Source organism: Syngnathoides biaculeatus, chromosome 11 (assembly GCF_019802595.1).
Source record: "Syngnathoides biaculeatus isolate LvHL_M chromosome 11, ASM1980259v1, whole genome shotgun sequence".
Classification (NCBI taxonomy): domain Eukaryota; kingdom Metazoa; phylum Chordata; class Actinopteri; order Syngnathiformes; family Syngnathidae; genus Syngnathoides; species Syngnathoides biaculeatus.
In genome coordinates, this window is record NC_084650.1 from 2,443,843 (window position 1) to 2,471,604 (window position 27,762).

General features: G+C 40.6%; 1 protein-coding gene across 2 annotated transcripts; it reads left to right on the forward strand.

The window, feature by feature from the left end:
* The first annotated feature begins 2,857 nt into the window (after positions 1–2,857).
* f8 (coagulation factor VIII, procoagulant component) lies at positions 2,858–27,762 on the forward strand. 2 transcript variants are annotated; one of them, XM_061835441.1, is made up of 27 exons: positions 2,858–3,136; positions 3,233–3,333; positions 4,832–4,954; positions 8,235–8,447; positions 9,725–9,907; positions 10,000–10,097; positions 12,262–12,382; positions 12,459–12,693; positions 12,775–12,940; positions 13,059–13,146; positions 13,693–13,904; positions 13,989–14,130; positions 14,209–14,418; positions 14,765–15,579; positions 15,657–15,799; positions 20,168–20,333; positions 20,418–20,657; positions 21,781–22,009; positions 22,104–22,286; positions 22,415–22,531; positions 22,951–23,022; positions 23,180–23,265; positions 23,355–23,510; positions 23,703–23,847; positions 24,698–24,840; positions 26,553–26,735; positions 27,339–27,762. In XM_061835441.1, exons 1-27 carry the CDS (start codon positions 2,964–2,966, stop codon positions 27,489–27,491), a joined length of 4,896 nt encoding a protein of 1,631 aa, XP_061691425.1. In that variant the 5' UTR covers positions 2,858–2,963; the 3' UTR covers positions 27,492–27,762. The 2 variants fall into 2 exon arrangements, 1 of the variants encoding a protein (XP_061691425.1); XR_009797179.1 differs by lacking the exons at positions 26,553–26,735; positions 27,339–27,762 and having other exon boundaries at positions 23,180–23,239; positions 24,698–24,841.

Genomic DNA, 27,762 nt, shown 5'->3' on the forward strand with positions numbered 1-27,762 from the left:
GTTGAGGGTGTGGTCTGCCTTTTGCCCGAAGTTAGACTCCCGTGACCCTTGTGAGGATAAGTGGCATGACAAATGAATGGATGGATGGCTTTATTTTGGGAATGTACAAGCTCTTTTACGATAGTATGTAAAAAAAAAGGGGGGGGGGAGCATCATCACTCGCGTACTTTATGTCCATCCATTTTTATATTGTTATTATTACATTGGGAACACAGCTTAGTGTTTAATGTGTGAGTTAATTCTGACAAGTGATTTTAACAGATTTTTGGGTGCAGGATCCAAAACTGATCACAGGTTTTCTCTATGACCTTTTTTTAACTACTGAGTGCCATTTTCTTAAAAAATACATGAAAAATACTGTACTTAACAGATGCGGGGTCGCGTTGTAAAACTTTTCAAATACTGACATACAATGAAAGATGAAACAAACGGGCATGACTGCAATGTTTATTTAACACATGTTTTCGAAAGGATGTGGCACAAATCCTCTTAATTCCTATGACGGTAGCGTTCTGTTTGCAGAAGATTGATAGAACTGTCTCAATTTTGACTGCACAAACAAGTTGTCACGTAGCTGTAGATGAGTCCAATCGTAATCAGCTGGCAGCTAATCAGTGGAATTTTGCTTATCGGGAGGGTATAGTGGCTGGCAAATAAGTCAAGTTTTTAACCTGGTCTTAAAAACATTCACACTTCAGACTGACGTAACTACTGTTGGCAACTTATTACATTTGTGTGCTACATAATAACTAAATGCAGCTCCATGTTTACTTTGGAGTCTGTGCTCCACTCTTTGACCTGAGTCTGTCAATCGCTGAGTCCTACTGGGATTATATTCATTTGCATTTCTTTCATGTATTCATTAATAGACCAGTAGCAGAACTTTAAAATCTATTTTAAAGCTGACTGGATGCCAGAGAGTTTAGAATTGGATTTGTATGCTCTGACCTCTTTGTTCTGGTCAGAACCCAAGTTGCAGCATTCCGAATGAGCTGCAGCTGTTTAAGGCTCTTTTGGGAAGTCCAATCAAAAGACCATTGCAGTAGTCAAGTCTACTTGAGATAAAAGCATAGATGTTTGCCTCACAGTTCTGAGCACCGGGCTTCAAATCCAGGCCCCGCCTGTGTGGCGTTTGCATGTTCTCCGCATGCCTACATGGGTTTTTTTCCGGGCACTCTGGTTTCCTCCCAGATCCCAAAAACATGCAACATTAATTGGACACTCTAAATTACCCTAGGTGTGATTGTATGACTATTGTCTGTCTCCATGTGCCCTGCGATTGGCTGGCAACCACTTCAGGGTGTACCCTGGCTCCTGCGCGTTGACAGCTGGGATAGGCTACGGCACTCCCTTTGTGAGGATAAGCGACTAAGAAAATGGATTAATGGAGATGTACGGTGCCTTGTGAAACTATTCAGCCCCCTTGAACTTTTCAACCTTTCGCCACATTTCAGGCTTCAAACATAAAGATATAAAATTATTTTTTTTGTCAGGAATCAACAACAAGTGGGACACAATTGTGAAGTGGAACAAAATTTATTGGATACTTTATACTTTTTTAACAAATAAAAACCAGAAAAGTGGGGCGTGCAATATTATTCGGCCCCTTTACTTTCAGTGCAGCAAATTCACTCCAGAAATTCAGTGAGGGGCTCTGAATGATCCAATGTTGACTGATGATGATAAATAGAATCCACCTGTGTGTAATCAAGTTTCGGTATAAATGCACCTGCTCATCATGAAGACCAAGGAACACCGAGTTACTGTTGTGGAGAAGTTTAAAGCTGGATTTGGATATGAAAAGATTTTTCAAGCTTTAAACATCTCAAGGAGCACTGTGCAAGCAATCATTGAAATGGAAGGAGTGTCAGACCACTGCAAATCTATCAAGACCTAACCGTTCCTCTAAACTTTCACCTCAAACAAGGAGAAGACTGATCAGAGATGCAGCCAAGAGGCCCATGATTGCTCTGGATGAACTGCAGAAATCTACAGCTGAGGTGCGAGAGTTTGGCCATAGGACAACAATCACTGTACACTGCACAATTCTAGCCTTTGTGGAAGAGTGGAAAAAAGAATGCTATTTTTCAAAGATATCCATAAAAAAAAAAAATGTTGCCACTAGCCACCTGGGAGACACACCAAACATGTGGAAGAAGGAGTTCTGGTCAGATGAAACCAAAGTTGAACTTTTTGGCCACAATACAATATGATATATTTGGCGTAAAAGCAACACAGCTCATCACCCTGAACACACCATCCAAGTATTAATGCAAGGGACCCGAATAATATTGCACACCCCGCTTTTCACGTTTTTATTTGTTAAAAAAGTTTAAATTATCCAATAAATTTTGTTCCACTTCACGATCGTGTCCCACTTCTTGTTGGTTCTTGACAAAATAAAAATTATATCTTTATGTTCGAAGCCTGAACACCCTGCACTGTCAGTCGACCGCAGGGTTTAGAAAGAGAGACACCATTCGTATTCATATTCACACAGCTGCTGTGTGGAAGTTACACTATATATATATATATATATATATATATATATATATATATATATACAGAGAGAGAGAGATCCTGTACATTTTTCTCATTTCTACATAGAATGATGAAAAATAAATACTAAAATAATTTTACATATAAGTATATGCAATGTATTTTTGTTGATGATGAGTTGATTAATAAAATATTTAAGAATAATATTAGGTATGACGCACATGGGTGCACCGTGAACTTGAAAGTTAAACCCACCAGACAATGAAATGTACAGTTTCCTCTCCCCCCCCTTCTCTCTCTCTCTCTCTCTCTCTCTCTCTCTCTCTCTCTCTCTCTCTCTCCCTCCCACAACGACACACTCAAACACACAGTCCACCTTGCCATTCCTCCCACCCACTGACCGATAAATTTGGTTCCATTTAAGTGAAGCCCTCATTCTTTTTTTGCCAGGCTCTTTGTGGCGCATGCAGGTGCCCACGCCGACAATGGGAGTGTCGCTTTTGCCTCCGCTGCTGCTGCTGCTGTGCGTTATTGGCCGGGCAAAGACAATTACTGTAAGGGAGCATTTCATTGCTGCTGTGGAAATCGGCTGGGACTATGTCAGTGTGGGTGATGGTGACGCAACATCTGATCAAAGGTGATTTTTTTTTTTTTTTTTTGCTGTTTAATTAATGTCTTTCTGGTCAGATTCAAGTTGATTTTGAGAATTTTCATTGTTAAACTTTGTTTCTAGGTGGGTGTCCAAAGATAACCCTCAGAAATATATTAAGGCAGTTTACAGGGAGTACACAGATGCCACATACACAATCCCCAAGCCGAGACCACCTTGGACAGGTTTGTGAAAACAATCTCAGCAATAGTTCTTGGATTTTCACAAATATCCCGATACATTGTAATACTACAAGCTGCACTCATTTACATTAAGGACAATCAATTAATAAATTTGGGGTTGGTTAAGGGAAGTTTAATTGAGCTAAGGCATCCATTTTACATAAGCAAGTAACATACAGCACAACATCACACAAAGCAACTGAAAAACATATTTATGATCTCATCTCAAACATCTCCCACAATTTATGATCTCGTCTCAATTTTCTCATATTTGCAGTGTGAAATCTGGGCTTGTTTAATTTCAAAGCTGATATCCTTGTAGCCATTCAAATTTTTATGCCCGTCAATATATGTTGCTGGCATAGATAAATGGGGGAAATTTTGGTTTTTTTTAAATAATAAATGAAAATTTTCTGACAAGTTGAATGAAATTGGAAAATATGTGAAAGATTGTTGGTGCACCAAAGGAAATTGTCCACTTAGCCTCAAATGTTACACAGAGTAAGTCAGTTTGGGAGTACATGAAAATAAGGACATTACTATTTCTGATCATGTTTTTTTTTTTGTGTCACATTTTCCCTGTGTAAAACTTGTGCCAATGGGTAAAGGTTGTGAAACGCTGCTCTAAAAATCCTCTTGTCTCTTAACTCTTCATCTTACCTAGTACCTAGTCAGTTTCTAACAAATTCATGCTTCCAATGTTATAGGAACAGTTACAGGTAGGCCACTCAGGGAGGTCCATTAAGTCACAAACTTTAATGGGGTCAGGGCCAGATAATTCGATCCCATCAGACACCTTTGGGATGAACTAAACCAGGGAATGTGAGCCACCACGCCCTCTCTCCTCCCTCTTCAGTCACTTCCCAGAAGAGTAGAGTAGCATATCTGAAGTTTTTCCCCCATTTGTATTTCCTGTCGGTGTCATTGTCATGTATATCACAGTACTTTCACCCATTCGGATTGCATGCACGGGCAGTGTAACTTCCACGCAGCAGCTGTGTGAATATGAATACAAATGGAGTGTCTCTTCCTAAACCCTGCAGTCGATAGGTAGTCGACAGTCCAGGGTATCCAGGTGCTTGCAACTCTGACCGGGAAGAGTGCCATGGAAAATTAGAAGAGGGGAAAAAACATTTTAAATGTTCCTAGCAAGAAGGTCATTCCATGACAAATTTATTTGACCACGCCTTTATCCTTTATCTGCAATAAGACAAAGTCATGTTCACAAAAACTGGAAGCTCAATGTCTTGGTTATATTCATAATATTGTTAAGATACTCTTCTAATACCAAAATAGAATACTTTTTATGTTACATTTTAGTACATATATATATATATATATATATAAATACACACACACTCATCAAAAGTTTTTTTCTGCATATAGCCATTCATATTACATAACATCCAGAGAAAATGTCTTTGATCTCACCGATGTTTATTCATTAAGTGATGCCTCAACGGGGGTCTCTGAGTGTTCCTGCTGTGTTTTGTGCCTTCAGGTATTCAAGGTCCAGTAATTGTGACTCAGCCTCGTGAAAAAGTCGTTGTGCACTTCAAAAACCTGGCATCTCACCCTTACAGTATCAGCCCAGTGGGTATAACGTACTGGAAGCAGTCAGAAGGTACTTGACTACACTGAGATTGAAGCAGCTGATTGTGTCCTATGAATAAGAACTTCATTTTCTGTATGTATGCAGCTCACAACTTCATAGCAACTTGTCATCTAGCATCGCTTTCTCCACAACACTCATCTTCTCACTCCACTCAAAGCCGTCACATTGCAAATGAAAATAAAGTCTCATACTAAATAAGTAAAAATAAGTGGAATTTACATGCACTATATAAAAATACATATTTTTGTCCTCGCTGTCTTGACATGAAATCAGACATTTCCTGTTTTAGGTCAGCTAGTGTGAGCAAAATTATTCAAATGTTTTATATGCCAGAGTAATGAGAAGATTTTTATTTTAGACAAGTACATGATTAAAATATAGTCACAACTGACTAACTCAATTCCAATGAAGTTAGGACGTTGTGCTAAACAAATGAAGACAGAATACAATTATTTTCAAATCATGTTCAACCTATATTAAATTGAATAGACTACAAAGACAAGATGTTTAATATTCAAACTGATTAACTTTATTGTTTTGAGAAAATAATCATTAACTGAGAATTTTATGGCTGCAACACATTCCAAAAAAAGACAGAAGGTTGGGCAATGGTCATAAAATACCTGTTAGGAACATCCCACGGGTGAATGGGCGAATTGGAAACAAGTGGGTGTCATGATTGGTAAGAAAAGGAAATTCCCTGAATGCATTCACAAGCAAAGATGGAGTGACTTTCGCTTGTTGACCAGTTCAAGGACAATGTTTGTCAATGTACAAAATTGAAAGAAGTTTAGGGATTTCATTATCTACAGTCCATAATATCGTCAAAAGGTTCAGAGAATCAGAAGAAATCACTGCATGTCAGCGGCAAGGCCAAAAAACCACCAAAGATCTCCCGTGACCTTCAATCCCTCAGGCGACACTGCACCAAAAAACTGACATCAAAGTGTCTCGGATATCATCACATGGGCTCAGGAACACAAGTTCAAAAGCCAGTATCCTCAATCATATGGGGCTGTGTTGGTGCCAATGACATGGGTAATTTACACATCTGTGAAGGCACCATTAATGCTGAAAAGTACTCGTACATGCAAGAAACATACTGCCGTCCAAGCAATGTCTTTTTGATGGACGTCCCTGCTTATTTCAGCAAGACAATTCCAAACCACAATCTGCATGTATTATAACAGCGTGACTTCTTAGCAAATGATTGTGGGTGCTAGACTTGTCTCCCATTGAAAATGTGTGGTGCATAAAAGACGATATCGAGGACATCGGACAGTTGACCAGCTGAAGCTGTACATCAAGCAAAAATGGGAAACAAAGCTTCAACGATTAGTTTTCTCAGTTCCCAAATGGTGATTGAATGTTGTTAAAAGAAAAGGTGATGTAACACAAAACTAAACATGACCTTGTCCCAGATTTTTGGGAACGTGTTGCAGCCATGAATTTCAAATTAATGATCATTTGCTAAAAACGATCAAGTTTATCAGTTTGAACATTAAATTGCTTGTCTTTGTTGGGCATTCAATTAAATATAGGTTGAGCATTATTTATAAATCATTGTATTCTGCTTTTATTTAACACAACATCCCAACTTCATTGGAGTTGGGTTTGTACTGTACTATATTAAGGGGAAAAAAATTAAACAATCTAAACTTTCTAGAATGCCTAGAATTTGCCTCTTAGATTCACATCTGCAGAAGAGGACGCCGCAAATATGGGTATTTCCTTGAGTTTTTCATCATGTGAGTTAAAATAAAATTGGGCTCAACTCAACTTTTGATGACTATTGGTTGTCTTAAAGTGTATGAAGTGGTGGTCAGTTTTCTCAGAATAGAGAAGTTTATTCCTTGTCGCCTCCATTGACTACAATGAGGGGACGGGATGCTTGAAATTGCATTCTCGCGGTCACAGCATGGATGACGTCCGCATCTGAAAGTTAAATGTAAACAAACTACTGCATTTATTAAATAGCCGTAAGTGCATCCAGTGACAAGTAAGCTGATAGTCTCCATCATGATCAATGGAAGGAACACCTCAAATCTCCAGTCCTATTTAGTCCCTCCACCTGTGTTGCTTGAAAGATAAAACTTGAACCATCAACTGCAAACGCCATAACACTTGATGTGTTATGTCTGTGATTACTGTAAATGTTGGCCTTCGTGTTCACCCCCCTCCAAACACGCACACACACACACACACACACACACACACACACACACACACAAAGGTTGATCACCTATATCTAATTAGCTGAGAGGCTATACACTCACTCTATACGAAAGCATGTCAAAAGTTATGGTCCTGAAGCATTTTGTTGGTTTGGCTGAGGTGGGGGATTTTTTTTTATGGAAACAAACAAGGTCGTGATAACAAAGTAATTATAGATCGGGAAGCCCTCGGCACGACCTCTGAAATTACATGTAGGGAAATGTATGAACTTTGACATTAGGGGCTACCCGTGAAGGTCAAGAGCAATTGACCCCGCTAGACAATCAATTCTACCCTTAAATCATTCAAGTTTAGAGATAGTGTGTACAGCAGTGGTGTCAAACTCATTTTTGTCACGGGCCACATTTACACATTACAGTTGCACTCAGAGGGCATTTACGAATGTGAAACCATAAAAATTTGTAATTGCCTTATCATACACACAACATGTATGAGCAAGTTTTGGAATCAGAAATTGAGGGTAATGGATTTTTCAACTGTTCATGTTCGGTAACACAAAAATGCTAGTATCTCAAAGTTATCAAGATTTATGGTAAATTCTGAGGTTATTTGGAGTTTGAACATTTGCTTGGTTTGACATGAATCTTAAAGCTTTTAACGTACTTAATGAAAAATTTCCAAAGAAAGCAACTGAAGTGACCAGTTTTGCAGACAAGCCCAGTGCAATAATGAGGAATTCATGGAAGCACAACTTAAAAGTTGTTGCCTCATTTCTCAGAAATCACACATGTGAAGAACAGTCTCCATCATCTCCTTTGTGCAGATTTTCTAACTGCAAGTACCGGTTTGAGCCAAAAGATCATGTCCTACATCCTCGCATGAGTTAAAGCATGGTTCCCACATAACCAGAAGGGTCATAGCCTCCTCTGAGCGCAGTGGCATGTGTCATTTCCTGAAACCAGCTCATGTCTTCCTGCCACAGGATGACATCCCACAATGGACTTCATCATTATCTAAAATGTTGTGTAAAGCACCTCTAGCAATCTGAACTCTTGAGCAAGATTGTACGATTGTTTTTATTTCTAATGTTTTGTAATGTCCCCCCCCCCTCCAGGAGCTGGCTATGATGACTCCACAATGGGCAAAGAGAAGGAGGATGACGCCGTCGCTCCCGGAAAATACCACAAGTACGTGTGGGACATCAGTGCTGCTGACGGACCCACAATTGATGACCCCGAATGCCTAACCTACTCATATTCATCCCAAGTGGACCCGGTCCGAGACATCAACTCTGGACTTGTTGGTCCTCTGCTCATCTGCCAGTCAAGTTAGTGTTGTCGGGGGGCTGAATGGAACAAAACACTACAGTGCATTTTGCCTCATTAATATGGAGTCATCGATCCATTATCTGAACCGCTTATCCTCACAAGGACTGCGGGAGTACTGGAGCCTATCCCAGCTATCTCACCCTGAATTGGTTGCCAGCAAATCGCAGGGCACGTAGAAACAGACATTCTCACTCACAATCCAACCTAGGGGCAAATTATTGTCCAATTAATGTTGCACGTTTTTGGGATGTGGAATAAAACCCACAGAGCCACGGGGCGAACATGCAAGCACCACAGAGGCGGGGCCAGGATTTGAACCGTGGTCCTCAGAACTATGAGGCTGACGATCTAACCAGTTGCTCCACCGTGCCACCTATTTTACAAACAGCAGAACAAATTAAATCCAACTGTCATATAAATCTGCAATATAGCAGTACTGTGACACAAGAACCGTGATATAACGGAGAATTACTATATACAGTATGTATTCTGTGCTGATAAGTTGCAGGGACTCATTGTTCAAGGGCAGCAACTTATTGTTTTCATGGCATGTACATCCTAAGACTCATACAGTCTATGATCTATACACTTGTGTTATGTGCAAAAACTGTAATTAAACTGTTAACTTTTAAGTTACTGTGGTGATGAACAATCAGTATTTCAACTTATAAATCTACTTTTACTGACTTTTTATTGCATAAATATATTTTTTTCTTAAAATTTATCCATTCATCTATTTTATTTGGTGCTTAACCTTACAAGGGTTGCGGGGAGTGCTGGAGCCTATCACAGCTGTCAATGGGCAGGAGGCAGGTTATACCCTGAACTGGTTGCCAGCCAATCGCAGGGCACATGGAGACAAACAACAGTTGCACTCACAATCACACCTAGGGGCAATTTAGAATCTCCAATGAATGCAAGTTTTTGGGATGTGGGAGGAAACCAGAGTGCCTCAAGAAAACCCATGCAGGCACGGGGAAAACATGCAAACTCCACACAGGCGGGGCCAGGATTCAACCCGGGACCTCAGAACTGTGGGGCCAACACTTTACAGTTGATCTACCGCGCCGCCATCTTAACATTTGTTAACTTAGATTGCATTTAGCCTCCCAAAAATAAAATTGTTTCAAACTGATTTTTGTACAGTTTTCATTTAAACAAAGCGAGACCAGAAAACCCAAATGAATGATCACGTACTGTATGCTACTGCATGCTGAAGTGCATGCAATACGCAGTTTTCCCCATCAGGCTTGTCTTTTTGTGCAACTTCCTCTAGGGGCCTTCAGTAAGGACAACCAGAGGAGAGATACTGCGTTCGTGCTGCTCTTTGCAGTGTTTGATGAGAACAAGAGCTGGTATGGGGAAGTTGGAGACAGGAGGGGCAGAGAGAATATTCAGAGGAGCAACAGCAGGACAGAATATCACACCATCAACGGCTACATCAACTCCACTTTGCCGGGTAGGAACTACACTGCAAAGATACACACACTTTTTGCGGAGGTGTGTCACCAGTTCTGTTGATGCTTCTGATGTCACCGTGTGCTCATTCAGGTTTGACCATGTGCCAAAAACGGGTGGTTTGGCACATCATTGGTGTTGGCACAGCCCCAGAGATCCACTCCATCCACTTCCAGGATCACACGCTAAAGGTGATGCACATTCAAATTGTATCATCTGACGATTTAATAAGCTCTAATTAAAAATCATCATAGGAGTTTTGCTTTTCTGAATAATAATAAAGTTCAGTGTATTTTGACAGTGTCAGAATATAAATGGTACAACAACAAAGATGTCACAAAACGTAAAAATACTTTAAAGTAGCCAAATGATTATCTCGTCTTAACTTACAAATCTATGTTAATTATGCAGCTTCGGTCATCTTAGTAGTTCTACCTGTTACGGTACACGATCTTGTAAACAAGCCGGACATTAAATTAGTGGAGTTTTAAAAAATTGCAAAGCTTTAACCCATTCATGGGCAGGGTGGCATTTTTTTTGCCTTATTGAGATAAAAGTCTCCTAACAGGCCACAATCAAGGAAATAACACTTCTTTTTCATTTATGGTTAAGTTATATGATAACTTCACACAGCCATGTTGCGTCAGGAAGGAAAGGGAAATAACTCCGTGCTAACTTTGATCGATGAGTTATCCTCTCCTGATACCAAATTATGGCTTCAGATTAAAACACTTGGATATTTTGATATACTGAATGATATAATGTGTAAAAATCATGATGTCCCAAAAATGGGACGCTGCCCACGAATGGGTTAAAATGGTCAAGAGATGAAACATTCTTTCAGCATGCAGACATTGTGGGCTTATCGATAAATGTTCTGAAAATTCCACCTCCACAGAAACTTCAGCTGTCAATCAAAGGCATGCCTACTCTCCTGCTAAGTTGGAAAAAAAGAATTTGCAGCAATTGCACAAGCTCTCACAGGCTCCTGAGAAACTGTTGGCGCCTTGGGCCAGATCCGGACCGACACATAATTTTATGTGGCCCGCGAAAGCCAATCAAAATTGTTAGTTGTGATCAGGTGTAACACCTTTGACATACCAATTCCCCTTTGAAAAGAAATATAATGGTTGAAAAAGATGTTGTAATGGCCTCTGATTTCAAAAGTGGTTATACATCAATGTGTTGTGTACGCTGTACACAGTTACAGTTATATGAGGTAATCTCTCATTTAAATGGGTTCGGAGTCGTACTGGCTCTCCAAGGGGCATCAGAACTAACATGTGCCCCATGACAAAAATGAGTTTGACACGCCTGGCAAAAGGGTTGTCAGCCGCAATGCGTCATGAGAAGCATGAGGGGCAAAAAACTCATCCAGTCAAGGAGACAAGCTTCAGCGGCCATAGCCCCTTGGGTTCCCCCCTCCCCCCTCTTCCACCTCACCCAGTGAAATGTTTGGGTGACTAATGGCAATGTGCTGGACTTGCGTTTGCTTCTCTAACCACTGACAAGGGTTAGGAGGATTCCGTTTACCCCAGGGTATTCCCCACCTCCTGCCTGAGAGTTAGCTGGGATAGACTCTAGCACACTCGTGTCCCTTGTGAGGATAAACAGTTCAAAAATTGGATGGCTGAATCCAAAAAGTACATTTTTTTATAGAAACTATGCCTGGCCGAAATGAAACAGATGTAAAGTTACAGTGCCTTTTCAGGATCCATTTCAGAACAGCATTGTCTTCGCATGGTTTGCAGCAGTTGAAAATTTGGATCACATGTGGCAGTCTTGAAGTGCTTTGGCGATATGAACACTCCTTTTTGCACAATTTGCACAAAATCACGTCAGTGCAATCGGTACAAGGAAGTCAAGGACAACTTGGAACTACTCGGAATACAAAATATGACTAAATTGTGTTAATTTTTTTTTATGAATTGTTTGTCATTTATAAGTCACAATTAATGCATTGAAAGAGTAGTAAATGCAGTGTACATCCATCTATCCAATTCCTTTACCGCTTGTTCTAATTAGATTGGCAGGGTGCTGGACCATATAACACCCTGGACTGGACTCCAGGCCACATATTGTAGATATAGAAAACCATTCACAATTGCATATGCACTGAGTGGGCACTCAGCCCACACTGATGCACAGAAGTCAAGAAGTAAACTACTATATCATAAGACATAAATAATTCCGAACTGTTTTATTCAATTTGATTTCAAAACAGTCTCGTCATGCAATCTGACTACATCCATATTTTCTTAGGGTTAGGGTTAACCCCCTAACCCTAACCCTAGATTATATGTCACGCTCTTGCTTCAAATAAATGAGTGTATTTTTCTGCATTTGCTTTCCTAGGTGTTGAAACATCGTAAAGTGACTATGGAGGTGTCCCCCATGACCTATGTCACTGCAGAAATGAAGCCGGGCAATGTTGGCCGTTTCCTCATCAGCTGCCAGATATATGCGCACCACTTGGGTAAAGAAAGGCCCTTTCACATAAGAGTCCCACCATCCTATGCGTTAGAACTGATTCCTGTGGTGTCTGTGTGTAGATGGCATGAGAGCCATGTTCAAGGTGGAGAACTGCCCAGGACCAGACCTTCGCAACGTCATACACGACTACGATGAGTATGGCGAGGATTACTTTAACACTGTTAATTTACAGCCCATGAGGCCTCGAGCACTTGGGAGAGCCAGCAGGGGACAGCGGTCAAAAATCTGGAAACATTACATTGCTGCTGAGGAAGTCGTGTGGGACTACGCTCCTCATCTCGCAGCCACAGACAGGTAGTACACAAACGAAAATAACATTGCAAGGGGTAAAATGAAAATTTAACGCAATGCAAACATTACTCTTTCAAACATGAGTGAGCTGCAGTCCATTGAGATGCCGGAGGCCCCTCATCACCTCGACTATAAGTATAAAAAGGTGACCTATGTGGAATACACAGACGAAACTTTCACTCGGAGGAAAAACACAGTCAGCACACTCATGGGTCCGTTACTGAAAGGAAAAGTCAGCGATCGCTTCCACGTAAGTCAGCCAAGCATCAGAAGCCGGAGAGAATTTTTTCTCTCGATTAAAAGAAGACGTTGAACTTGTTTTCACCTAATTATTGATTTCTAATGCTCAATTTGAATTTTCCCTCCAGATCACATTCAAAAACCTGGCCAGTCGTCCTTTTAACATCGTGCCCAAAGACCTCACCAAAATGTATCCACTGGGGAGCTCAACCAACGGTAAGCTGTTTTGATACAGTGGTCTGGAATTAATGGTTTACAACGTAACGCCCCCCCCCCACAAGAAAAAAAAAATGTATATATATATATATATATATATATATATATATATATATATATATATATATAATTTTTCTTCAACACTAACTATTATGAGCAGGTCCATCAAATTAAGTTACAGTAAAGAAATTGTTTAAATCAGAAGTTGTAATTGAACAAATAGATAAAAAGCCAAGTGGGTGAATACTTTTGCAAGGCACTGTACATCCACAGTAAACTATTTTCCACATTATATACAAAAAGGTTTGAACGCATTTTAAGTGAAATTATTACTGAATATACTTTTACTGGAATGTGCTTACGCATACAATGCTAGTTTGGAAACAACTACAGTTACATGAAGAGTTTACAAAGTCTTGGCAGCTACTTTTTACTGTCTGTAGTCATTAAAAGTATTAAGTCAGTAAAAGTCTTCTTTGCTTAATTGGTCACTGCTCATTGCTTTCTAAATCTTCAATTTAATGTGAATGCATGTCAAATTTGCAGAAAATGACTTGCGCTCGATGGAGGTGCCCCCAAATGGGACCTTTGTCTACGTCTGGGAACTAACCGCCGATGATGGTCCTTTGGAGGAGGACCCCCAATGTCTTTCACAGCTGTACCAGAGTACCGTTTCCCCAGAGAAGGACCTGGCTTCAGGGCTAGTGGGCATCCTCCTCATCTGCAAGTCTACGGCCATCGACACCAGAGGTCGCCTGGTGAGTTGAGCACCGCCTCATATATGGCATGACCCACAAGGAGGCGGGAAAAAAGTCTTTCTTATACCCAATCTACCATTGCAGTTGGCCCCTGATAAAGAATGGAGTATAGTGTTTGCTGTCTTTGATGAGAACAGAAGTTGGTATATGGATGAAAACATTGGCAAACACCAGAACTCATCAAAAAGCACAAATCCTGATTTCTACAACTCCAATGTCATTTATAGTGAGTGACTGTGCACTTGATTTTGACTCTGTTGGAGCAGAACAAAAGAAATGCATGTTCTTCATTTCAATCTTCCAGGCATAAATGGCATCATGTTCAGCAGGCACCAATTTTTGATGTGTCAGACTGATGTCACCTTCTGGCATGTGGCCAATGTGGGCACCCAGAGTGAGTTCCTATCTGTGTACTTCACTGGAAACCTTTTTCAGTATGATGGCCTTCATCAGTCTGTCCTCACCCTCTTTCCGATGACTAGCATGACCATTACCATGGAAATGGACCTGCCGGGTAATTACATTCAACCACTGCACTCAACTTTGCTAAGACCTCTGCAGTCAAATTGCATCACGCATATATCAGATAGATGATTCTGACTTGTACTTTCCAGATTTTGTTTGATATTTCATTCTTTTGATCTACAAGGGATCTGGAACCTGATTTGATTACAGGCTGAACAACTACCACCTCATTGACTCTTGAACTCTTGGATCGGGTTTTGAGAGATTAAATTTGGGCTACAGGTTTATCATTGTCTAATGTAAAAATCCAGACAGGTGCTTTGGCTTGGAGAGGATAATAATAAACCAGGAACTGTTTGTTTGTACGTTTTCTAACTTCCCCCATTTTCTCACAGGTGAGTGGGAGATAAGTGCCTTCGATGGTAATCTCAAGAGTCGGGGGATGAGCATTCATTACAGCGTCTGTCCCTGCGACTACGGAGACATGTTTGTTGACCAAGATGAAGACATCGATGATATTTCTGACTGTGTGAACCTATTGCCAAAGGGAAGGAGACCTCAAAAGACAACGCATATGGTCTGGGTGTGCAAAAACTTTACTTCTAGTCAAAATGATACTGGTGGCAATACTGGGTGGACTGTGAAAGGAGAACAAATCTGTCAAATGAAGAATATGACTGTAGTGTCTTCGGAGGGAGGAAATGCAAGCAGTGTACCTGTGGGAGGCATCCCACTGGATGTTTTGAAAGAATTGGAGAAAAATGGGGAGTGGATTCTAGATTTGAATGAGACTGTAAATGAAAGAAGTGGCAGAGAGAGAAGACAGGCAGAAGGAAACTGGACACGTGATGATTTTAGCTCTGCAGAAACCGCAAATGATGAATTCAAATGGCAGTTTGTATGGGAGACCGAAGAAAATAGAACAGAGAAAAATGTTGAGATGAACCAAAGGAATGAGATGCGACTTGAGACAAATGTACTCAGAGAAGATAGCAATGAAATCATACCAGACAGCAATCCAAACCTCAAGGAGAGTCTTATAAGTGAAAGCAATTCATTGGAAAGGGAGCAAAACTTCAAAGAAATCGCCATTAAAAGTGATTCTAAGGAGCACACAGTGGATTCTGTCAGGGTGGTTTACAATTCTACAGCAACAAAGAACAAAACAGGAATCAACTTGTCTTTGGATTATGATGACTACAGCCAAGAGGTAATGTTCCCTTTCAAAGAATGTAAACTGCATTAAATACCCAAACTCTCAATTCCTTATTGCTGGCTTTATTACAGGATAATAGCACAACCAATGTAATTACCTCAGACAAAATTGACATTCGCTCCAGAAAAACAACATCCCGCCACTATTATATTGCTGCAGAAGAGATCAGCTGGGACTATGGAATCAGAAAAGACCCTCGTCTTATCAAACTCAGGTAGGAAGAGAGATATTTCCTATGATCTCAACACATCACTGACCAAACTTTCGGACCTGAATGATAAACACCCTTGAAACCAGCCATTGTATTTCCTTCCTTCCTATCAGGATGCCTCTAATCTATTGCAACCTTGCTGTGGTTGCAGATGAAACTAAAAAGGTGTTTTTTGAGAGTCTTACATCTTAAGAATGCATACAAATAAACTACCATTTTTTTCTCAAGATCATGGAATGAATGGGAATGTTTTGAAGGAGCATTTCCACTTTTAGACAAGGCAAGTTTATTTGTATAGCCAATTTCAACAACGAGGTGATTCAAAGTGCCTTACAAAGACATCAAAACATAAATACAGCATAATTTAAGATTAAAACAAAAAAGAAAGAAATAAGAACTATAGATAAAATCATATAAAAATCACAAGTTAAAATGTGATTAACTTTAGGAAAATTATCTTTATTAAAATGCATCTGAGAATAGATGTGTCTTCAACCTGGATTTAAATACACTGTTACATCTGGTCTGAGGCTTTCTGAGAGTTGTTCCAGACTTGTGTAGCACAAAAACTCAATGTAGCTCAATGTCTGGTTCTGACTCTGGGGACTGACTTAAAAAAAAAAAAAACAGATCCAGACAACCTGAGGGTTTGCCGAATTCATACTGGTTCAGGAAGTCAGTGATGTATTTGGTCTTTGACCAGAGGTGCCCAATGTGTCGATCGCAATTGATCCGGTGATCTCCTAGGCAGTTATGGTCAAACTTAACTGCGTACCCAAAAAAAAAAACATGGATCGCACAGGGAGATTTACATTTCTGTTAGACCAATTCTGTCCTCTTCTGACTTGACTGATCTTGGGGCAATAAAATGTGGGCACACTTGTCCTAGACCATTCAGACCTTTGTGGACCATCATCAGAATTCTGAAGTCTAACCTCTGATGGACAGGCAGCCAGTGTAAGGACCTCAGAGCTGGTCCGGTCCACTTTTTTGGTCTTAGTGAGGATATGAGCAGCAAAGTTCTGAATGAGCTGCAATTGTCTAATAGACTTTGTAGTTAGACCCGCAAAGAGGTTCTTGCAATTATCAAGCCCAGTAAAAATGAAAGCATGGGCTAGTTTTTTCAGGTCCTGCTGAGATATCAAATCTTTTAACCTTGATATATTCTTAAAGTGATAATAGGCTGACTTTGTTATTCATTTAACGTGCTTTTTGACATTTATTCCATCACTACAATCAGATTTCTGGCCTGTTTTGTAGCGCTAAGGTGTATAGATTGAAGCTCTGCGGTGATCTGTAATCGTTTCTCTTTGGCTCCAAAAACTGTCACCTCAGTTTTGTTTTTGCTTAGCTGGAGAAAGTTGTGGCACATGCAGTTACTAAACTCAATGCATTTGCCAAGAGGGCCTCAGTCTCCTGGTGACATTGTAATGTATATCTGTGTATCATCTGCATAGCTATGGTAACTTATTTTGTTGTCCTTTATACAGTGAAGAAAATAAATATTTGAACACCTTGCTATATTGCAAGTTGTCCCACTGAGAAATCATGGAGGGTTCTGAAATTTTCATCGTAGGTGCATGACCACTGTGAGAGAGATAAGCTAAAGAGAAAAATCCAAAAATCACAATGTATGATTTTTTTTAACGATTTGTGTGATACAGCTGCAAATAAGTATTTGAACACCTGATGTTAATATTAGGCACAGTAGCCTTTGTTTGCAATTACAGAAGCCAAACGTTTCCTGTAGTTGTTCACCAGGTTTGCACATACTGCAGGAGGGATTTTAGCCCACTCCTCCACACAGATCTTCTCTAGATCAGACAGATTTCTGGGCTGTTGCTGAGAAACACGGAGTTTCAGCTCCCTCCAAAGATTTTCTTTTGGGTTTAGGTCTGGAGACTGGCTCGGCCGCACTGGAACGTTGATATGCTTCTTACGGAGCCACTCCTTGGTTTTCCTGGCTGTGTGCTTTCGGTCATTGTCATATTGAAAGACCCAGCTACGACCCATCTTTAATGCTCTGACTGAGGGAAAGAGGTTGTTCCCCAAAATCTCACAATACATGGCAGCGGCCATCCTCTCCTTAATACAGTGCAATCGTCCTGTCCGATGTGGAGAAAAACATCTCCAAAGCATGATGCTACCACTCCCATGCTTCACAATAGGGATGGCGTTCTTTGGATGGAACTCATCATTCGTCTTCCTCCAAACACGGTTAGTGGAATTAAAAAGTTCCATTTGGGCCTCATCTGACCACAAACCTTTCTCTCATGACTCCTCTGTATCATTCATATGGTCATTTGCAAGCTTAAAACGGGCTTTGACATGTGCTGGTTTAAGCAGGGGAACCTTCCATCCCATGCATGATTTCAAACCATGACGTTTTAGTGTATTACCAACAGTCACCTGAGAAACAGTGGTCCCAGCTCTTTTCAGGTCATTGACCAAGTCCTGTCGTGTAGTCCTGGGCTGATTCCTCACCTTTCTAAGGATCATTGAGACTCCACGATATGGTATCTTGCATGGGGCTCCACTTCGATTGAGGTTGACCCTCATGTTTAGCTTCTTCCATTTTCTAATGGTTGCTTCAACAGTGAACCTTTTTTCCACCAACCTGCTTGGCAATTTCTCCGTGGCTCTTTCCAGCTGTGTGGAGTTGTACAATTTTGTCTCTGGTGTCTTTGGACAGCTCTTTGATCTTGGCCATGTTACAAGTTTGAGTCTTACTGATTGTATGGAGTGGACAGGTGTCTCTATGCAGCTAACAACCTCACACACGTGCATCTGACTCAGGGTAAATCCTGGAGTGGAGGTGGACGTTTAAAGGTGGACGAACAGGTCTTTGAGGTTCAGAATTCTAGCTGATAGACAGGTTTTCAAATACTTATTTGCAGCTGTATCACACAAATAAATCGTTAAAAAAAAAATCATACATTGTGATTTCTGGATTTTTCTTTTTAGATTATATCTCTCATAGTGGACATGGACCTACGATGAAAATTTCAGAACCCTTCATGATTTCTAAGTGGGACACCTTGCAATATAGCAGGGTGTTCAAATACTTGTTTTCTTCACTGTAATCTGTAATAAATGAGAGCAAGCAGATATTAAACAGAAGAGGTCCCAGAATGGAATGTTGGGGAACTGCACATGTCATTCTTGTCTGCTCACATGTGAAGTTACCTTTTGACACAAAATATAGTTAAGCTTTTGAATAACTACTCCTTCAATTATCTTACTTAGAAATGGGAGATTTGAGAGTTGTTCATTTGTGTCTTGACCAGCTTGTCCTTTTTCAGAAGACGTTTCATTACAGCTGTTTTCAATGGTCCTGGAAACGCACCTAATATTAAGGACAACTTCATGACCAGTAACATGTCTGACTCCAAAATCTATGTTACGTTTTTGAAAAAAACTGCTGGCAGGATGTCTAAACAGTGGGGGGAGGGGGGGTGTTGAAAGTTTTTGGGTGTAAAATGGTCCTATTGAAATTGGATGGATGGAGGCTGTATGGTATAGAAGTTTGTATTTGTTCATATGTTGCAAATCAACTATTCTTTTAGTAAAGGTTTGTTCAGTTTTGCCTTGGACCATCCCTGAGCTAGCTATGTGTAATTCTGCCCGACTATTGGGCAATTTCACTATTATTAAAACTGAACAACTTCTGTTGAATTACAGTACAGCCATGGTTCTTGATCACAATCCATTCTAGAACGCGGTTCCAGAAGTGATTTTTGTTCGAAAACCGAATCAATATTTCCCATTACAATGAATGGAAAAAGAGTATTATTAAAGTTCACATGAAAAAAAAAATGCAAAACTATCAACTGACTTGCCCCCTTTTCACAAAGAATGAATCTAGTGTCTCTTGTTTCTGCCATTTTTTAAGCACTTTCCTGAAGTGGCTCATCACAGCATCATTAAAATTTTACAGTCCTCTATTGGGGTGATGAAGTTCTACGAAATTATGGGTTTCGTTCCATTTGGCACGAATAGCTATTATATCAACACTTGGGACATCCTTCTTGCCTTCAGCCTCATCAGATGACATCTCCTCCTCCAACACCTTCTTCTGCTCCTCCTGAAGTTGGGTTTTTTCTGCGGTGTGGGAATTCACAACAAACTGCGTCCTAGATCAACTGGTCTGGCCGCACGCGTTATGTTATTTACGAGTTTTGTTGGGGGCGTTCGAGTACCGATTTTCATTCGAAAAGCGAACCAAAAAAAATCTTGAAATTTTGTTCGAAAACCGATTTGTTCGAGAACGGGGATGTTCCAAAACCAAGGCTGTAAAGTATATTGAATTGTATTTGATTGGGATAGTAATGTTAGAACTTGGAATGAACTAATATATTTTCTTTCCTTTAGAGAGGCCCGCCGTGGAATGAGAAAGTTTCTCCCAAAATACAAGAAGGTGGTGTTTAAAGAGTACCGTGACAAAGACTTCCTGGAACCTGTCCACAGAGGAGAGCTTCAAAAACACCTGGGAATCATGGGCCCTTTGATCAAAGCAGAAGTTAACGAGTTACTTACTGTATGTCGGGATTTTCTGTTAAAACTCAATCAATTGAAGAATTGTGTTTGGTGATCTTTGTTCATATTGTCTCTCCTATTCAAGGTCATTTTCAAGAACAAGGCATCCAGACCGTACTCATTTCACCTTCAGGGAGTTTATGATCGTACTCAAGCGGCGGGCATTACACAAAGCTATGCCCCATTCCTGCCAGCGGGGGTCCCAGGAGAGCCGGTTCCACCTGGAGAGGCTCAGACATATAACTGGAGAATCACAAGGAAACAAGGTCCTGCTGATGAGGAATTTGGTTGCAAGGCTGGCGCGTACTACTCCACTGTAGACAAGGTCTGCATATCCAGTATCTGCTTCATTTGATCGTGGTGTAAAATATTGTAAGGGGGAAAATGAGGCTACTATATAACTACACTGTTGTGTTCAGGTACTCAAACTTTCAGAGGGAATTCACATAGTTCCTCAAAAAGTGGGAGAGGATGTTTATTTACTCAACTCCTGATAGTGGTGGGCCTCTGTTAGAGGTATTTTGGATTTAATTTGAACATAGTTCTAATATTATAGATAAACTACAAACATTGGACAAAAATATAAATTCAACACTTTTGTTTTTGCTCTATTTTTTTCACGAGTAGAACTCAAATATCTAAGATTGTTGGTATGTACACAAAAAGCCTATTTCCCTCTATTATTGAAGACAAATCTGTCTCAATCCATCCTCGTGAGCACTTCTCCTATATGTTCTAACAGGTGTGGCAAAACAATATGTTGATGCGACAGTATAGTTATTTCACAGGTGTGCTTTGAGTTGCCCCCATTAAAAGGGCACTTTAGAATATACAGTTTTGTCAAAGAGTGCAGTGTGGTAGATGTCGCAAATGTTGAGGGAGTGTGGAATTGACATGCTGACAGCAGATACATTTTAGCAAAATGCTCACTGATATACTTGTCTCAATTTGTGAATAATAGTGACGGAAATTCAACTCTTGTGGAATGTCTTATTACAATTGAAGAGAATCCCCTTGGCAGATCTGAACTTATTTGCACAGAGTTAAGTCCAGTGTGGAATGACATTCTTTGGATTCACGTCTCTCATTGTACCACTTCTCAAATTTGCCATCACACCTCTCTCTTTTTATTACTTGGTGTTAAATCTTTTTCAGCCAGCACCGTGCTGAAGGCAGGTAACACTCCACTGATGCAATATTAACTAGACGACACATGGAAATGTAGTATAAATGCATTGATTTGATTTAAAAATCACCTTGGTTTTGCCACACGAGGGTCCAAAATAGACCTTTCTCACAGCTACTTCTGTTTGACCCAGTTTTGTATCCGCTTTGTTTCCTCTGGCACCATAGGCAAAACATTACATTTTAAATACTAGAAAAAAAATACATATCCCATTTAAATATTCAAATACATTATATGTGATGTATGTGTCTTTGTGTGCCAGGAGAGGGATCTTCACTCAGGTCTGATTGGTCCACTGGTTGTGTGTAAGACTGGGACTCTGGCGACCACTGAGAATTTAGGGCCCAAAATCCAGGATTTCAGCCTTCTCTTCCACACATTTGATGAGACGAAAAGTTGGTACCTGGAGGAGAACCTGAAGAATCATTGTGTCCCTCCCTGTCACGTCTACCCAGACGACCCCTGGTACCACATCAGCAATAAGTTTGCAGGTGGCGAGAGGTGTTGGCATTGTAGTGTAACTGACTATTTAGAATGTGTGTATGCATTTATGAGTAACAACACCTCAACATTTCATATCCATAGCAATAAATGGCTATGTGGCAGAGACACTTCCCGGTCTGATGGTTGCACAGCACCAGCGAGTCAGGTGGCATTTGCTGAATGTGGGAAGTGATGGCGAGTACCACGCTGTGCACTTCCACGGTTTACCGTTCATTCTTCACACTGGGCAGGAGCACCGTATGGGCATCTACAACCTCTTCCCTGGTGAATGCACACTGAATGCATGTTTTGTGGTTATTGTGTGAACTAAATACCCTTGATACTTAATGTTGCTTCAGATATTTATAATTTGGGTTACTTTCTACTTAAAGTATGTCTATCTACTACTTTAGGTGTGTTCGGCTCTATAGAGATGATCCCCTCCACGGTTGGCACATGGCTGGTTGAGTGCACCGTTGGAGACTACCAGCTGGCTGGCATGAGAGCTAAACTATTGGTTTATGATCCAGGTAAAAACTATGACGCGAAAGTGGACCACAAGTGGCAAAGGGATGCCTTGGTTTTCAGCTAGAAGATTTTAGCATTTTTACCATGTCTGCCAAAATGTTCGCTTCATCATTCTTTTTTTACTCACTGTGTTTCTGACTATCTTTATGTATCGCATTTGAAAAATTTACCATTTTGAATTGCTTATTATGGTCAATGGGGAAGGCATTCATTTTCAAACAAAATGTACCCTACCTCTGTTAGCGTTCCTAATATTTTGGTTACATTTTCAATTGAAGGTGTGCTGCAATCTGATTCATATTGGATATCTTTACATGAAGGAGAGTAGCTTTGGGTGGTGTCTATGATATTTGTATAATAATACTCACGTAATGCCTGATTTTTATTCATGAATATTTGCATTCATCTATTTATCATGCAGAATGTGCTTTACCTCTGGGAATGAAATCTGGAAACATCCAAGATTCACAGATCACTGCTTCAGATCACATAGGTCAAGCATTTCTTAATTTATAGATTTTTGTATAACATCTGACAAAGCTTTTTACGTCTGATCATTTTGGGGCACACGTTGAGAATAATACATTAGTAAGTGATCAAAGATCAATACACTCTACCATGTCTTGCTGACTGTTTGCACATGTATACAGGTACTTGGGAGCCCCAACTGGCGAGGCTGCATCAGTCTGGTTTTATCAATGCTTGGATGGGTACAAGCAAGTTCTCTTGGATACAGGTTGAAGGTGTAGCTTTCACCAAGTGTTAAGCGCTTTCAATGTGTTTAATGTTCCGTTTTTTTTCCTTCTGTGACTGATGTGTTATTAGGTGGACCTGCTGAAGCCAACCCTCCTGCATGGCATCGAGACACAGGGTGTGAGGGCAAGCCTGAGAGAAAACTACATCTCACTCTTTGTCATTTCCTACAGCCTGGACCAGGAGACATGGATCACCTACCAAGGAAACTACACAAGTCAGCCCAATGTGCGGAATCCCCATATTGCCCCTCCATGTGTTAATCAGGAGTTTTCTTATTCATACGTTTTCATTTTCAGAAATAATACAAATATGAATGTAGCGGATTTGTTGGATGTTGTTTTGTTTTAATCACCTCTGTTGTTCAAATGATGGCCTTGTCACTCCAAAAATGAGACCTACTTCTTCCTGGGATCTTAGATGTTTCACGGGAATGTGGACAGCACCAAAGTGAAGCACAACAAGTTCTCACCTCCGTTTGTGGCTCGTTACCTTCGGATTCACCCTGAAAAATTTGTACTGAGTCCTGCACTGCGACTGGAGCTGCTGGGCTGCGATCTCAATAGTGAGCTTCAACTTTCTAATATACTGCAGTGGTGCCTAGACTTGCGAGTTTAACGCATTGCACGACCACGCTTGGAACTCAAAAAAACTCGTATTTCAAATCATATTTGTCCATTGAAATATAAAGAAATGCCACTATTATATTTCAGTCCCAGATTCTGCTCTCTGGTGTACGTGAATTTGTCACCATGGGGTAGTATAAATACAGGCACGATTCGGATGAGTAAGAAGTTAGCTGCATTAATGTTACGTAGTCATTGTTTGTAAAGGATGAATAATCGAACCTACACCTACATATTATTATACTCTCTCTCCACATGTTGCTTATAGGGTTGCAACACTGAAACGTGAATGTTGATATTTTGCATTAGAACCAAGCAAGTTGACTTTCCTAAGTCAAAGTTACGTGGTTGTTTTGAAAACACAATACGTTAGTCTCTTTTTTGTAATGTTCAGTCTGGCAGTAAAATTTAACTGGGTGTGTCAATAAACAGTTTGAAGTCTCTATTTTAAAGAGATGTTCACTCTTCGCCGAACTGCTCATTGTTGTAAAGTGAGTCGTGTTCCCTGCCACCATCTAGTGCTTGTATCTCAAATCTTTGCTTGCAAGTCAAAGCAAAAATGTGCAGCAAAATGTGTTGAATGACAGCTCATTTCTCAAAAAACTCACAAGTGAAGGTACCACTGTACTATATAGCCTAATGTAGTGATGTATCACAAAAGGGCTGATACGTGACTGTGTGTGTGTGTGTGTGTTGTGTGTGTGTGTGTGTGGTGTGTGTGTGTGTGTGTGTGTGTGTTGTGTGTGTGTGTGTGTTTGTGTTTGTGTGTACGTGCATTCACACGTGCAGGTTGCTCACATCCACTAGGCCTCAGGAGCGGACTGATTACAAACATTACTGCTTCTTCGTATCGTTCATCACTGCTGCGTAAGTGGATCCCCTCTCTGGCCCGCCTCCATCAAGAGGGCAGTACTAATGCTTGGAGGCCCAAGGTGAGCGCCTTTGCAATACACACTGATGTGAAAAAGTCTCTTCCCCCGATGGTTTTGCAGCCATCTTCTGTTTCTTCATCTTATCTTAATCAATAATAAAAACTACATCTGGCCATCTTGTGTAGAACTCAAAGAAAGTATGGAATGTTTCAGCATTTGAGGCAACATCCTTGCCACTAACTGACAGGAAGAAACCGCGTTAAAAAGAAGAAGTATTCCGCATAGGACTCGCTGATGCCAAGGGCATTACATAACCAGCTAAGGCCAGTTCACCCTCATTTCATATCCTTAAAAAAATCTAGCAAGGATGAATATCAAATAACGCACTTTCTTAAAAGGGCAAGAGAGCCTTTTTTTAATTCCCTCGATCATCAATTTCAGCACACAGAGTGTTTCTTGTGTTGCTATGGAAACATCTTTCAGTTGTCAGGAACTTGTCACCCTACTTCTCTCTTTTCAGCTCCAAATGATCAACTTTTAAAGTGTAACAGTTACCCATGATATCATCAAATATGACGCAATGTGTAGTGTATAATGTCATTGCGAGCCCCCACTTATCCAACGAAAAGGTTCAGTTACTTCATCACCTAATTCACAAATTGTAGTGTGGGCACAAACGATTCTGGTTCTTAACTTGTGGTTACCATAAAGAAAAATATACTGTGTATCATGTGTTGTCAAAAGCTGTATCCTAACCGATTATACATGCTGATATGCACTGAGCGAGTCAATTACTACAAGACTATATCGTGTCATTGATGGTGTAGTAGTATACTCGTCTGACTTTGGTGCACACTTGGGGGCAGTCACCGTGGGTTCACTTCCCATTCAGTGATTGTGTTGATGTGTACGCTGTGACTGACTGCCGACAAGTTCACTTTTCATTGCTTATGTTATTGTTATGTGACTGAGGTGCTATTTGTGCTACACTTATTAAAGGTGATGTGTCAAGTTCAAAATTCACACACTGCTGGCCAAACGGTACAAACACTTGTATGGTGGCTTGTATCTCTGCTTTGATACATTACTTGTAAATATTTTTTAAAATGTTCTTTTTTTCACCATTTACTGTACAGCATCTTTTGGACAGGTTTGAGGCCAACAGCTTTTGACACTGCAGTTTTTGGAGTCCTTTCCTTTTCCCTTGCTAACGGATTGCCACTTGACATTGACGCAGCATTGCAAAAGTGAACAGGTTTTTCCGTCACAGACTGCGGTTCAGCACCAATGTGAGAAGCATTATGGCTGTTGCACAGTTCCAACACGTAGTACCAGTTTCTCAAAGCAAATTCTGTTTTTGGCAAACCAAGGAAGCTCAACGATGAAAACATTGAACTCTCAGAGGAGGCACGAGGGCAAAGACAGGGAAATTCTGTCAGGAGGGTTGCGCTGGAACACAACATGTTTCCGAAAACTGCAAAGGCTAGGCTGTCAAATGCTGATGACATGATTAACCAAATGGAAAATCAAAATGTACACAGTACACACTTTTAGGATACGTGTGTACTGCTTGGTTCAATTCTTTCATCTCACTGACCATTTATTCAGCATTAAAAAGAATTTTTAAGTCTATGTAGCTGCTTCCTCTTTTTTTGTGTGTGATAAAATTGCATTAGAGTCTCTCGCACTCCAAGTTCATCCTGTTATTTTTATCTCTTCCTTCCCTCTTTAAAGTGATCTTTCATTTTAATCCCTTCTGGCTAATTTCCCAGGAAAACAACCCCCACGAGTGGCTACAAGTGGACCTTACCACAGTCAAGCGGATCACAGGTGTCATCACCCAGGGGGCAAGATCTTTCCTGACACAGATGATGGTCACCGAGTTCTCGGTGACTGTTAGTCACGATGGACACTCTTGGGCCAGCGTGTTGGAGAAGGACTCGCACAGGGAAATGGTACAACAACACGACACATGTGAACCAATGAGCCATACATCATTTGTCATGTCAAAAGACAAAATAAAAACATACCAGCTACAACATTAGGTATGCAATTGAATGAGATCATCAAATCATGTCAAAACATGCATAAACTAATACAATTCTGCATAAATCAGAACCAGTGGCTCAGACACTCTCGCTCAAGACGATACCATGTTGCTCTTCATGTGAATTGAGGGTGTGGGTATGAACCATGTAGTGGGCAGGTGGGCCTCACCTTTGTGGAGATTGCATGTTCTTCCCGTGCCTGCGTGGGTCTTCTCTGGGCACTCCGGTTTCCTCACAGATCCCAAAAACATGCAACATTAATTGGAGACTCTAAATTCCCCCTAGGTGGGATTGTGAGTGGACCTGTTGTTTGTCTCCATGTGCCCTGCGATTGGGTGGCATTCAGTTCAGGGTGTACCCTTTCTCCTGCCCAATTACATCTGGGATAGGCTCCAGCACTCCCATGACCCTCGTGAGGATAAGCAGCTCAGAAATGGATGGATGGATTTCATCAGTGTCAAGAAGTTTCCAGTAAGCAAGACTTCTTCCATTGTCTTCTTTCCTCTTTAGATCTTCACAGGTAACAACGACCCCGACCAGGAAGCCCTCAGTGTTTTTGAGCCGGCTCTGTTCGGCCGGTTCCTGCGCATCCACCCTCGTGGTTGGACCAACGACATTGCTCTGCGTTTGGAGGTGCTGGGCTGCAACACACAGCAGGACTAAAAAGCAGTTATGCAAAGCACCTTTACGTCACACATTAACTCTCCGCTTAACTATATGGTATTGGATCTTTTTTGGCTGTTAAGAAATGTAAGAGATAAGGAGTCATGGAGGGAAAAGTTGTCACTTTCAAAAAGTATTTGCCAGGGTTATGGCAACATCTTCAGAATGTAATGTTGTGTAAATAGTTCACGGAGAGATGGGTGTACACTGTTTAATGATTGTTATATATTGTTGGCAATCTATGGACTCATGTATATTTCTGCTGTCATAA